The sequence below is a fragment of the Sparus aurata genome, chromosome 16, assembly GCF_900880675.1.
Source record: "Sparus aurata chromosome 16, fSpaAur1.1, whole genome shotgun sequence".
Lineage (NCBI taxonomy): Eukaryota > Metazoa > Chordata > Actinopteri > Spariformes > Sparidae > Sparus > Sparus aurata.
Window position 1 is genome coordinate 19,290,959 of NC_044202.1, and position 14,196 is coordinate 19,305,154.

The 14,196-nt window shown below is 45.8% G+C and overlaps 1 protein-coding gene and 1 long non-coding RNA gene across 3 annotated transcripts in view; both read right to left on the bottom strand.

The window, feature by feature from the left end:
• The window catches only part of runx3 (RUNX family transcription factor 3), a 49,755-nt gene that overhangs the window by 14,314 nt on the left and 21,245 nt on the right, over window positions 1-14,196 (bottom strand). For both annotated transcript variants that reach the window (XM_030391770.1, XM_030391769.1), the window contains exons 4-5: window positions 14,003-14,159; window positions 11,449-11,553 (exon numbers count right to left, since the gene is read on the bottom strand). In XM_030391770.1, the coding sequence (XP_030247630.1) occupies window positions 11,449-11,553; window positions 14,003-14,159 (262 nt within the window). The remainder of the gene's footprint in view (window positions 1-11,448; window positions 11,554-14,002; window positions 14,160-14,196) is intronic.
• On the bottom strand, window positions 11,986-13,994 carry LOC115566025 (uncharacterized). The gene is made up of 2 exons (XR_003980934.1): window positions 13,295-13,994; window positions 11,986-12,251 (listed from the first exon to the last, which is right to left on the bottom strand). It is a non-coding gene; the product is annotated as an uncharacterized LOC115566025 (long non-coding RNA).

Sequence of the window (14,196 nt, forward strand, 5' to 3'; positions counted from 1 at the left end):
GTTACGTTGCACTTTATGTGTGTGAGAAAGACTCAGTCATGACTAATCTGTCTGAGCAGAGACAGCAGTTCTGTTGCTGCTCTCCAGCTGTTTGTTTTCCAGAGCATTAGGACGTTGGACGCCAAAGGAAAGGAACAGCGTGTGTTTGTGTGTGTGTGTGTGTGTGTGTGTGATTCCACCCACTGGCCCACCAATTTGCTCCGTGCCGTTACTCAGAAACATATCCTGGGAGGACACACACAGACGCACACTCTCTGATATCGTTTTTATTCACACTCACACTCTTTAAACTGTGATGGAAGGAATGAAGGTTGTTCTCACTCTATCCTTCTCTCTCTCTCACTCACACACACACACACACACACACACACACACACACACACACACACACAACGCCAGGTCCGGGCTCCATCACCCACATAGACACTGCGGCTACTGTCTGTTCCAGGCCAGAGCAGGGGCGGCCAGGGGAAGCAGCCCTCCAAATATAGCCGCTATATGTGTCCTTGTGTAGTTATTAAGAGATTTACACCACCTCAAACGGCTGAGGTCAGGGAAATGATACATCCCGTCGCTCTCTGGTTGGAAAAAAAAGACAGACGAGCAGGGGGGAAAAAAATTATAATTGGTCAGTTTTTCTGTGGCCAACGGTGGTCTAGGTTGAATTGGCCGGCTCTTTAGGGATGAAAGTGATCATTCAGCCGCCCACAAACACACACTTCTTGAGCCGAGCTGCGGATCCCTTGGCCCGGTTCCAGTTGGCAGGGACACGCCGCGTTTGGCGACACACTGTGTGGAGCTTCCAGTAGGGGCTTTAGTGGGCTGCGAGAGAGTGATTTTTTGGGGAGAGATTGATTAAAACGAGGCCTGGAGCTTATTAACCCGGGCCCCACTGTTGCTGTTAACACCACTAATCAATGAGGAGGCAGCCCAACACTTTCCTTTTGCTTTTCTCCTGTGTTGTTTTTTTCTCTCTGTCTTTGTCTCTTGGATACTTAAAATAAGCAAATCAGGAGGGCAGCACATGCAGACATGCTGCTGTCATCCATTTTAAGGCAGATTGTTTGGATTTTTAGCTGTAACTACTAAAGAAGCAAGCTTTTTTGCTTTCAGTACTCTTTCAGATTATTAGATAGATGTTTCTTTTTATTTTTTCCTCATAAAAAATACAGTTTTGATCTCAATTGCATTAATTTCATACAGGGTTGATTAATTAATTACGTAAAATCCCTCCTTTAAACGGTATATCACCTCGGCATGTTGATTCTTTGTGGAAGAAAACAACATCACTCACTGCCAGAAAGTTTTGAAAACTCTCCGCGAGAACACACTAGAGACTCGACCTGTATCTTCCGGTTAAACCTCGTGTTAACGCGCTCTCTTTGGCCAGTTGACCCGGCCTGTAGCCACAGTGTGTCTGCTCCGACCGCCAACATTTGACTTCTACTCTGCAGTGCCGGGGGCCAGAGGGGTGCCGGCACTCCACGTCGGCCCCATTTCAGAGGGGTTTCTGTGGTCGGATGAATATTTAATGTGTCAGGGTGCACTTAGGAGAGAATGCCGTTGTTTTTCTCTCTATGATATCATAACCACAAGATAGAGCTGGGAGATGGGGGCCAATGCACACATGAGGCCTAAACAGCAGCGCTCAATACGCACCCTGATCCGAAATGGATGCTAAGGGCTGTAGATTTACTAGCCTCCTCTCAGAGTGGCGGTTGAATCATCTGAAAGCATTATGGAAGTCTGTGAAGAACAAATAAAATGCATGATATAAAATGTCTGGTATTAACGATTGCACTGAAAGACTACGGCTTTGTTTTGAAGACATGGGTGTGCCGCTCTCAGCCTTGCTTTGTTTTGTGCGTGCATGTATGTGTGTGTGTGTGTCTTTTTTTTTTTATTTCCTGATAGCTGCAGAATAACCTGAGATATTGCCTTTGCTCTTTTGCCCTCGTGCTATAAAGCGCATGGAGACAGGTTCGAGCTCTGAGCGATGTGACGAAGTGTGAAGTTACTTCTCATGAGGTTGCACCCGATGCTCTAAGAACAGCAAACGCCCCCGAGTTTTGCCTCCACGTTGCCTATATCTGCTCAACACAGAGACAGTGTTTGCTCAGTGAGGTGACAGCCAGGCCTTAAACACCAGCACCACAGCTGAACGATCACCCAATACGACCTGTTTCCTTCCTCCATCCCCCACTATTTCTCTGCTTCTCCTCTCTTTCGCTCTGTATGTCTGTCCCTGTCTCCATTGAAAGAAAGAAACATATGTTCCCGTCCAAAAGGAGACACATTAAACACAAGCTCTTTTTCAAGGGCTGGGCGCTTTTCAGGGGCAAAGTGAAACTCTATCTGGACGGCAAAGGGCAATACGTGCTTTGGCCCCGGCCCAAGTCTGCACTGAATATATCTGAAGTGTAAATATTTGTATTCGACGTATAAATGGACTTGATAGGCCCCTGATAACAGGCTAGAATTGATTTGGAGAGCAGGTATCGCACTTAAAACTATGTCTGGACTGTAGAGTCTATGTAAGTATGCTATAGGATTGCACAAAAATGTAAGAAGCTTTTGTGATTCTCGTATGAACATTACTGTGATTCCATCTTATAGCAGAGGTTATTTTTTGTGTTGTGCTTGTTGTCTTAAAAAACACAACTTAAAACAGAAATAAAATCTAGCTACGGTAAGCTCGTGCTTAATGATTTAACATGGTGTGAATTGAGTGTGAAAAAAACACAGGAGCAGCATCCTTGTCCAACTTTTGAACCCTGCAGTGAGATGTGGGGCGACAGTTGAACACATGTCGCAGCGAGGCCTACTTGCCTGCGAGCAAACTTCCGTTTGCCCTCAGCAGACACTGGGGACGTTTCAACATCTGTTGAGCAAAGCCTTGTACACCTGTCTTCCTGTTCCTCCTCTCTAGCAGACCTGAACCCCCATACGTTGTCGTCCCCACCCTGCTTCTTTCCACCGCTCTTTCTTATACTTCCCTTTTAGTTCTTTTACCGACATCCAAACGCAGCTCAAAAAAAGCATCTCTGCAGCAGTGCTGCTTGGCACTTTTGTTTTCCAAGGCCACCAATCACACAGTGGGGGTATTGACAGTGGGGATGAATCAAAGATCTTGTTTGAGGCTGACCCTGAAGGATGTGGGTTACCCTTGGCTGGTGATTGTGGCTGTCTCGTCTGGGCCTAAATGAGTCGACGCTAGCTGCACGCAGACATCACACTGCCTTAAATTAATTTACATAACACTCTCGCAACAGTTTCAGGATGAATACATTAAGTTGTATAACTCTATCATTACAATGGATTGAATGCACAGACTTTTGAGTTCTTGGGACCAAATATGACGGCGCGAAATCCAGCGGCGAGGGGGGCTTTGCGAGTTTCATCTAAGCTCTAAGGAAGAGGTCAGCAAAAGTTTTGGCACACTTATGTGTAGTTCACCCTCTCTGACCACAGCTGGGGAGATCGTCTGGTCCCTCAGGCAGATGCTTCAGCGTCTCTCTGGGGACATGAGCGGTGTGAAAATCCCCCTTGCAGGCCTGAAAACAAGCTGCTCACAGCGGAAGTTGCTACATGAGACTGTTTGAGCAAAGAGCGCAGCCTTCCTTTTCTGATAAGGGGATAAAGCTGTTTGCGTGTGTGTGTGTGTGTGTGTGTGTGTGTGTGTGGAACAGAAGCAGTACCACACAAGGACAGCCCTACAGCGAGGCAGGTTGAGGCAGGCTGATCGAGTGGAGGGGTAACAAAATAAGGCCCAATGCACCCGGATTCTCCAACAATACAACCAGGCCCATAGCACGCTGAGAGCAATCATCCCTCTTTTGTCCCACCATTCCATACTGTGTGTGTGTGTGTGTGTGTGTGTGTGTGTGTGTGTGTGTGTGTGTGTGTGTGTGTGTGTAACTGTCTTTTACACTGGAGCTGAGGCGTGTTGGGGTTGATACGAGCAGGGCTGTTTTTCAGCCCTTTTTGGCTGCTTGCCTGCAAACTGTGTAGATTTCAGTGCTGCTGCTGCTGCTGCTGGCCTTGCCGAGCACAGAAGGCCTATTTGGCTCCGGTGACAGATCATATTAAAGCAATAAGCTGCTTTGAGTGTGTTATTTTAGCTCCTAATGTTGAATGGGGTTGTTGTGCGTGCCTGTGTGTGTGTACATGGTAGTCAGGTTGTTCTGAGCAGCGAGGTGCTGGGGGAAAGGTGGGGGCCTTGTGAGGCTGTGGGAAAGGAAAGCAAGCTGCCGCTGTCACATACATCAATGCGACGCCAGCAGATGTGTCAAACGGCTTCGCGTTCACACCTCCGTGCATACTAGGTCACACACAAAGATGTGCAACAAGTGTGCATTTGCCCCTAAACACGCACAGTTCCACAGAATGACAATTCATATTCCAGGTGGGTCAAAAGTAGATGTGTGAAATGTCATATGTGTGAATTTTCCACCGTGTAGGCATGCACATAGTTCACTTTCAGTCCTGTCTCTTGATTAATCGTGTCAGTGGACTGCTGCAGTAGGTTGACCTCTCCTTTTCTGAGATGTATTCTGCCTATTTTGGACGAGCCAAGGCTTTACCTCTGTGTTTACCCAGAGGATTACAACCTTCTCCGCTCTTGGAAGCAAAAGAAAGATCTTGCTACACCTATTATTTGCTCACTGTTCCTAACCATTAAGACCCAGGAGAAATAAATATCCAACGAAACCGCAGGCCGGCGGTACACAGCGTCATTTCCAGTAACCAGCAGGTGCCTTCTTCCCACAATCTGCCCCCCACCCCCACCCCCAACTCCACTCCGGTCACCAACTGCCCCAACACACAGAAAACGGTTTATTGTCATAATGCAGCGGGGGAGAAAATATTCCTCCACTCATGGGCCATTTATTTTTCTAAATGCAGAACGGAACTTTTATTGAATTACAGCTGAAAGGTTGTAATGGCTCCCGCCCGTATGGGTCAGTGTAAATAAGGAAGAGTGAGCACACACAGAGTGGGCATTTTACTTCCCCTCATAGGTAGGTAAACAGGAAAGGCGCTTGGCCGGTGAGTTTAGAAGGGAGTGTGTAGGGAGAGTAGGTGGAAAGGGGTTGGCTGAGCTTGTCAGCAATTCTGAGAAAACGTCCTCTAGTTGCATCATCAAAGAGAATTAAAAGCGCTGTCTGGGGCCTCTGTAAATAATTCGGTAGTTGCTAGTGCCGTCCTGCTGCTCTATCTGGCGTCAGCAAATATGGGGTGGAAATTTTTGTCTGAGTGGAAAAAAGAAAGGGCATCTCGCCCCGGGGCCATTGTGCGTGTCTCCAACAGTCATCAACTGGCCCAAGGAGGAGACGTCGCGCTGTTTGAAAATGTTAGACAATGTTCTTCTTTTTTCCTGTTTTTCAGCACAAACTCGGGGCATTGACGCTGCAGCAGCATGTTCAAGAGCAAACAGAGGCAGTGAGGAAAGAAGAAAAGTGCCAGTAATAGACTAATAGGTACATTTTCTTTGTTTACATCTCAGTTTAGTTGAGGTATTTAGACTAATTAGCTCCGCTTTCACAGGAAAGCCTAAGTACAAAAGCCTAAGTAGGATTACCAGCAGCTGTGTGTACATTTGTGTGTGTGTGTGTATGTGTTTGTGCGTGCAGCCCTCAAAGGGAGTTGGCCTTAAAGCTTCTAGATGTGGTTAAGGTGGCAACAGTGGTCAAAGAGCTTCCATTTCAGTCCTTTATTTACTCTCCCACAACAACATTTGATTATATTACAGATGCTTTCATGTCTGTCCCATCACGCTTTAATGGCTCCGATGACCTCGTCCACATCTAACTTTAAAACTCCTGAAAATGTCTTACAAAATGATTAATAATTGAGCATGATCGGCTGTCTCTAATGCACAGACATCTTGCAAGACTACCAGAGGAAACTGTCCTCATGACATGCGCCCTCCCGTCACAAGCCTCAGACTGTTTTGTACCGACACACAAGTCCCTCTCTGAAATCAGTCCAAAACCTAGTCAGTATGCACTGCTGCATTCCAGTGGATTTATCAGTTGGCCAATATTTGCTCTACTTCTAATCACTGAAGCCAAGTATGACGCGTCTTGAGTGACCCCGGGGGAGAGGAACACCACAGTCGACGGCAACAAGTCGCTACAGACGCCACAGCGCGTCATTTTCCTAAGAAGTCATGAAATCTTTCTCCCATCTGTTTAAAGCGGTATTAAACCAGAATATCTTTTCTACCAAATCATAAACTAGTCAGTCATGAGTTGTGTGTGCGCGCGTGTGTGTATGCGATGGTGTGCATAAACCACTATGTCTTTAGGTTATACATATGGGAGTCACAGCGAGCTATTAGAAGTCAGGAAAGCACCCGGCATCAGACGTGCCACTGTTTTTTCCCCTCCCCTGGCACTGATACACCTGTAGGCCTTTCTTTCAAAGACACCCCATCTCCATTTTCAGACATCAAAGTTGCCTTTGAGAGAGCAATTCGCAGCGAGGGCGAGCCTTTCATGTGATTTGTGGAGCATGGGCGTGGCCCGTTGGGGGGCCGACTTAAAAAGATGGACGCACCTGGCAGGTGCATGAAGCCAGCACGCGCACAAGCCGGCGCGACAACACACATGCTCATCTCTTTGTTGACTTTACAGAGAGACTGCAATATCACAGGAAAAATAACACAGCAAATGTCATTGTTTGTCTATTTGCATACTTTGAACAGTCTGTGTGCCAAATGCAAATAGACTCGACCCGCCAACTCCAACATGCACAGCCGTCCCCCCCTCCACCTCAGCCGCCCCAACTCTGCCGCCCCCACGCCCGCCATTCTCCTCCTGTAGTCGTGTGATGAACACACCCAGCCGAGTAAACAGAGGCAACAAAACACGACAGCACTTGTGTGATTTCGGTAGATGCGTGGGCCCATGGGTGGGAAGGTGTGTGAGCTCTATCTGAGCATATGCTGGTATTGCATGTACGCTGGATAATTGTGTTAGCGGTTAGGGTGTATTCATGCCTGTCGTTTCCCCTGCATACAAATTGCCACTTTGACTTCACTGAGGCAACAGGCTTCCACATCTTCGACATTCAGCAAACAACTGTCCCTGTACTGTCTCCCTGTAACTCAGACCTCTGGCTGGGAAAAAAAAATTAAAATGTTAGGAAAAAAAAAAAAAAATAGAATAAACATCTACCAGAAAAGAACCACATGCTGATTTGTCTACATGATGTTTCAGTCAGGTTCAGCTGTAAATTTTGTCACCATTGTTACCTTTTATGAACATCGAATCTAATCTTAATCTGATTATTTTCAGGGTTAAAGGGGCTCTATGTAATAATATAAACTCCATGACTGAATAAACAAGCTGGTCGCAGAGGAAAATAAGTCCCCAGAACACTGTTTGAAGCTTGGAAGGTGGCGGGGTCCGCCAAATATAAACAAAATCAAATGGTATGAAATTGTGTTGTCCTTTAAGCACAGTTTGTTTACTTGTGTTATTCAGTCATGAAAACAAAAACAGTTTTGCTTATTTAGTTTGATAAGACAAAAAAAAATAATAATAATTCGGTTTCTCTTCTGATTAAAATATCTTCCCCAAAACTACAAGCTGCACCTTTAATCAACTAAAGATGTAGTCTATTAAATGTAAAAAAAAAAGAAAAGAAAAAGAAAAATTCTCATCAAATTGCTTCTTTGGTCCAACTAACAGTCCAAAACCCCAATACTTTATACTATACATGAAAAGGAAAAGCAGAAAAACCTCACATTTAAGAAACTGAAACCAGCAAATGTTTGACATTTTTTGCTTGAAAATTGATTATCAAAATAGTTGGCAATTAATAAAGAGTGAAAGCTCTTGTGACTTCAGCATCAAACAGACAGGCCTTTGAGTGCTGATTTTCACACGCAGATAACAGCTTTAAATATCCTCTCACATTTCACAAATCTTTTTTTTTTTTTTTCAACTTCAATCTCAAAATCAGTCATGCATGAAACTGTATTCGCTCATTCTCAGTTTTTTTTTTTTATGCTATCTTTGGACCTTTTCCACACATCTGTAACTGATATATTTTTTCTACAGATTCCTAAACTTTTGAAATGAAAAAGGTTTACTGACATGTTCAAATGCTGTCAAGCTAATACATTTTTTTTCAGCGCTTAAAAAAAGACACAGAATTATTTCAGAATTTCACAAGCTCAAACACTTCCGGGCCTTTTTTTAATCTCTCTGACCGCGGCTGACCTGGGCTGAGTTCATCTTTTCTTCCTGGGGACTGATTCATTTCAGGTTCGAGAGATACAGAAATACAGGCGGCCCCTCCCCCGTGGGTAAATAAGTAGCGGCTGATGTCATATATAAGTGAGGCGGTGAGAAGGGCACCAAAAATATAGTTGTGGTATGAACTGGTGAGAATAACCCTGCAGGGTGCATTGGGTGATGCAGAGGCATCTGGTGGCTGTGACAAAAAGGGAGGGTCTCCACACTTAGGTCATCTGCTTTCCTTTTTGTGCGTCTTCTTCTTTTTAAGCTCGGCGCGCTCTCTCTCTCGTTGTTGTCAAAGCAGCTCCTCACACAGCAGTGCACGCAGAGTTTTCTGTTGCAACAGTTGTGCTTCCAGTTTGGCCTCAGCAGAAGTTTGATAATATAGTATGACGGCTAGATTGGGGGAGGGGGGGTTTGATGACGAACGCCGGATGTGTGATGAGGAAACCAGCAGCGAGGGAGACAAAAATACTGAGCTGAACGTTGAGGCTGCTGTCTGTTCAGGGACTGAATGCTGTCCGTGTGTGTCTGCGTGTCTGTGCGTATGCGGGCATGTGAGAAAAAAAAATTCAGCGTACACATTTGTGCCCGTGTGTCTACACACTTACTGATCGTGTGTTTTCAGAAGGCATTGACGTTTTTCTTTGTTACATTGCCGCAGGCGAGGCACCACTGCAGTCCTGTCCGTCAGGTTCTCCCGACTATATCAGCAAACATTAATAAAAACCTCCTCCCCGTCTGTGCCAACTCCTGCTGCGGCTCGGCTGGCAGCCATGCAAATGCAGGCCCTGCGCAAACAGCCTGTAAAGCCGTGTGCAGGCCGGCCCTGCAGCCTGCCAGCCCTGCGGACAGGTGAGCGCAGCACGGCCAAGTCTGGCTTCGGGCTGTCCGCACTCTATGAATGATAAAGCTGAAATGTACGAGCGACACGGTGCAGCGTTGATAAAAAAGCGGGATCAAAGCAGTGCTGGAATATATAACCGTCTGCGAGGATGAGATTTGTAATGAAAAAATGCTGTTAGTTTTATGTGTTGGCAAAAGCGCCTCTCTGCCTCGGCGCTAAAACGTCGGACAGCCGATATAATGTGGTGCCTTGTGGTTAAAGAAGAATCTCATTATTTTTATGGCCCTAATAATGTCTGAATGGCAGTGTGTGTTCCTGTGCCGTGACTGTGCGGGAGCCTTACTGATATTATACAACCAGAATGTGCTTTTTGTTCAACTATGAGAGGTCTTTGATCTCATCCAGCCAGAGATTTCTATTTCCAGTCGTTCAATACGCCGAACTCGTCTCAGCCTCCGATATGACAATATACAAGACCAATATGTGATGAACAACAACAACAATATAAATGTGCTGCATTTGTGCGATCAGCTGTTTGAATATCCTGGTCTGTTTTCACTGGGCTAATTATTCGTATTTCAGATCAGCTCTATTTCAGCCGTCTCACACATTTGCACGAATCAAACGATCTCTGGTTCCACGGTGGGTTGAGCTGAAGGAGATTCTAGTCAGAAAATATTGAAATCATATTCAGATTTTTTTCCCCTTTTTTTTTTTTTTTGCATCAGCCTTTGCAGAAGTTTATTTTCTGTCGTTCTGTGAATTCCCTCTCAGCACCGGGTAACAGAGTTGAACTGAGCTCTAAATTCCCCTTGCCCTATATTAAACAGTGTCACTTTATAGCACCCAGCGCCGGTGTAAAAGTAGCACGGCCACTCTGACGCCTCAGCCGGAGCCCTGACATGTTGACAGACAGACAGGAGACGGCCTTAATGTACATAGTTATTTCAAGCCGAGACGCTCACAGATGCCCATGAGAATGCATTTATGCAGACACGCAAGTTAAGCAGTTTTTTTTTTTTCTTTTAACTGAAGACAATCAAATGAAACCCCCCCCATACTACATACACACATACACACACACACATACAGAGTGCTTATTATTATCTAGTCCCTCCCTTCTTTGCAGTCTCTTTAATGCCTCTGCAAATAGTGTTCAGCCTGGCAGGTGGGGGTGACGATGCCCCCTCTCTGTGTGCCCCTCATGTGGCACTTGCTACCACTCTTTCTTCCCTGTGCTGTTCTCTGTTTTGACTAGGCTAAATCCACCCTATCCCCTTCACAGACATGAACACAAGCCACGGCTATCCACTGTTAAAAACACGATCCCTCCGAAAGGTACGCCATGAAACCCTACCCATCTCGTCGATCCTACCTTGAGCTCACAGGAAAAAAAAGAAATCGTAAATGCGTGCAGCAGCCCTCAGCCCCTGACTCATCCGAGTAACTCTACTCGCCACCATCCCTCACAGCAGCAGCATTAAACCACACGAGGACGTAGCTGTGGCTGAACGGCGGCGCTAACAGCTTTAGCGCGCTGGGGCCTCCCTGCCAGGCCTAACAGTGGCCGGAGTCTGCCCTGTGTTAAATCAACGAGGCACTTATGTGGTCGGTCAGGTACGGGCCTTCTGACCAGCGGCGGGGAAGGTAGGGGTGAGGGGCGGGTGAGGAGGAGGAGGAGGAAGAGGAGGGAGGGAGGTCGACTGAGCTGAGCCACCTGCGGCTTGGAGACTCACTCAGCTCCTCTTAGTGGTCTTGGGTTATGCCTTAATATGCTTTACAGTTTCCTCTGACTGGGCCTTTCCCTGTGCCCCTGCTGCACACACTCACACACACACACACACACACACACACACACACACACACACACTCCAACATGCTACTATACTTGTGAGGACAATGCACTGCCCTACATTCACTCTCTGGAGGCTTACCATAACCACTACATGCCTAACCCAAACCTCAGCCTAGTCTTAATTCTAATCTTAACCCCAAAACCGAATCGTAACCCCAAAATAATTCTAGTGGAAACCAAGTTTTTTGCGCATATGAGGTCGTGTGAACAGATTTTCTACCTATACACACACACACACACACACACACACGCACACACCATCAGATAAGCTCAGTGTCAGACTGTCATACACCATCTGCATATGAGTCATGCAGTTGTTTTAGCATGTAGAGATACTGACACCCACCACTTTCACAACCAGAGAGTTGTGCTTCTGACTGGGTGGCACTGCAACATTCACACCGCAATGCACTAACAACAACAACGTGTGTGTGTGGGTGTGTGAGTGCGTGCGCGTGTGTGCGTGCGTAGGTTTTTGCGTGCGTGCGTGTACTCACTGCGCGGTTCTCGGGGTCCATCCACTGTGACTTTGATGGCGCGGTGGTAGGTGGCGACCTGCGGCGGGCCGGTGAACACCGTGATGGTCAGGGTGAAGCTCTTTCCTGCAGCACAACAACATGTCGGGGAAATTTATGGAAGAATTTTATATTTTATACATGACCCCCCCCCCCTTTATTTGCAACAATACCTCGTTTGTTCGACTTCGAATCATCGCTGGCTTTTGTCTTTGATTTCTTTTTGAATTGATGGAAAAAAGAGAAAAAAAAAAAAAAAAGGCCGAGACCACCTCTTTTGATGGCCTGGCCGCGGGTATGATTTAAATTATTGAGAGAATGCGTTCCAGATTGTCCGAAAGCGCTTACAGCGATCGTTTATTGTTCAACAAGGCAGGATCTTGCTCCCATGTGCATCGTGCAGCGCTGTCCGGTGCTCGTCCCCGCCTCTGAGAAAAGGCATCTCTTGTTAAAAAGAGACTGCGTGGGAGGAAAAAGGAAGAATTCTCTGGTGGGATAATTGACCACAGAAATGAAAGGTATTAGACTACTTTTTTTTTTAATTTGGAGACGAGACGCATTTACCCATTCATTGATGACAGATTTAAATAAATAAATAAATAAATAAAATTATCATGAAAAGGAAACATAAAAGGCCGACAGGAGGCCGGAAAAGCCTCTGAGAGGGATGAGAGATTTTTGTGATCATTATTTTTTTTTTTTTGCACAGGATTCGCTCAGCCGGCCTCTGCATTGACATCCAGCTCAGAGTCAGATCGTTTGCATTATTATAACAGCAATTAACCCTCTGAGGTCGATTGACGCGCCGGCGCGTCAAAATCACGTGACTAATTTCAGATGACGTAGCAGCGAGACGGAGCCTCTCTGCGTCTCTGTTCTGACTCTATATGTTAGAGCAACCTTCAAACTATATGCCAGTTTTTAAATCGTGTTGATAGGCCAAGTAAAACCGGAGTTACGATGTATTATGTACGCCACACTTTTTCGCTAGTGTTGCCGTCACGTTTGCTGCGCGTTTGGTGCAGGAAGAGACGGAAAAGAGATCGGACTTTCCTCACGAACGTGTCCGCAAGCAGGAAGTGCAAGCAAAAAAAACATGTTCCTATTGGTGGAAAAAGGCACCACACCAGCCAATCACAAAATTACATGGCAAATCACGTGATTTGGTTGCTAAGGGAGGGGGGAAGATTTAGAAGGGACGGGGCGGAAAAGTGAAAGCAGCAGTGCCAGTCAGAGAGGCAGCGACAGAGAACGCGAGTTTTGAGAGTTGGGAGATTTGTGACGTTTAGCGTGTTTGGAGTGCATAGTTACTGTGTTATGTAGTGTGTTTAGTGTGTAGTGGAGTCGTTTTTGTGTTTAATGAGTCAAAACAACAAGGAGAGTGCCGAATGTGGAGCAGGCAGTGCAGCTTTTCATTGAGCTGGAGGAGCTCAGGCAGACCTGAGCCTGGGGTGTTGGCTGCATTTAAATGTAAATAGTTACATATAACTTTGTAAATTTCAAAAACTTATGCACAGATTTAGCAAATAACAATTTATATTTGCATTATAAGTAATAAAAATGGTTCGTTGAGCATATTTGTGGTTTTCACAGTAAAAAAACTAACTTTTTCCTACTCGGATTTTATGTTTTTTTGTGATTTTAGGTCCATTGTGTTAATACAGTATGTCAAAATGAAAATATAACTGTACAGTCACACATGTGAGGTTGTGGTGAAAAGAATGACACCAAACAAGGCAAGGTAAATTGTTTTTAAGGTGAAATATAATGGTAAAATCAAAAATGGTCAAAAACGGCCAATTATACCCCAGACCCCAGAGGGTTAAACCCAATACCCATAATACTATGCATTAACCTTTAAGCTTTTAGGCGGCGTGGGTTGTTTGACTAATTGCCCCGGGACACGAATCGCGAGGTTGGTTTATTCATGCGCCCCTCAGACTGACACACCACGTGGATAATTATGTGTATTCTCTTGGATTAAGAAAATTACAGTCACACATCGCAACTGCTCACCGTGACGCAGGCCAGATGTTTCGGATGACACCCGCGGACGTCAGTTGGCACATTGTGGGCACCCTTCGTACCCACACCTAAATGTTTCCAGATCTGCAGTTTTTTTTTTTCTTTCTTTTCTTTTTTTTTTCTTTTTTTTTTTATCTTTTGTAATGGACAACAGGCCGAACTTCAGAGAAAAATATTTTTTTTTAAAAGCCTGAATTTGAATGGGTCAGCGTTTCCTTTATGTGCGCCTGTGCAACATATTTGGTGACCGAGACGTTTAGTAATTGTTCATATTAACTAAAAATAATAACATGCTGTCAGTTGTCAGTCGTTATTCCACTTGGAGGCAGAAATGTGATCCATTATTTTATGATGAGCGCGTTTCCAAACGGTGCTGCAAATGTCATCACAAGCAGTCTTCTCTCTCACTGTATGTGTGTGTGTGCAGGCCTCCGTGTGTGTGTGTGTGTGTGTGTGTGTGTGTGTGTGTGTGTGTGTGTGTGTGTGTGTGTGTGTAAGGATTTCAACTCACCGCGTCCGCTCCTGCCCACGAAGCGCAGGTCGTTGAAGCGGGCCACCTGGTTCTTCATCACGGCTGAGGCGTTCCTCAGCTCGGCCGAGTAGTTCTCGTCGTTTCCGGCCATCACGGTGACCAGAGTCCCGTCGGGGACATCACCGAGAGCCACAACCTGCACGCACACGGAGGAGAGGAGAGGAGAAAAAGAA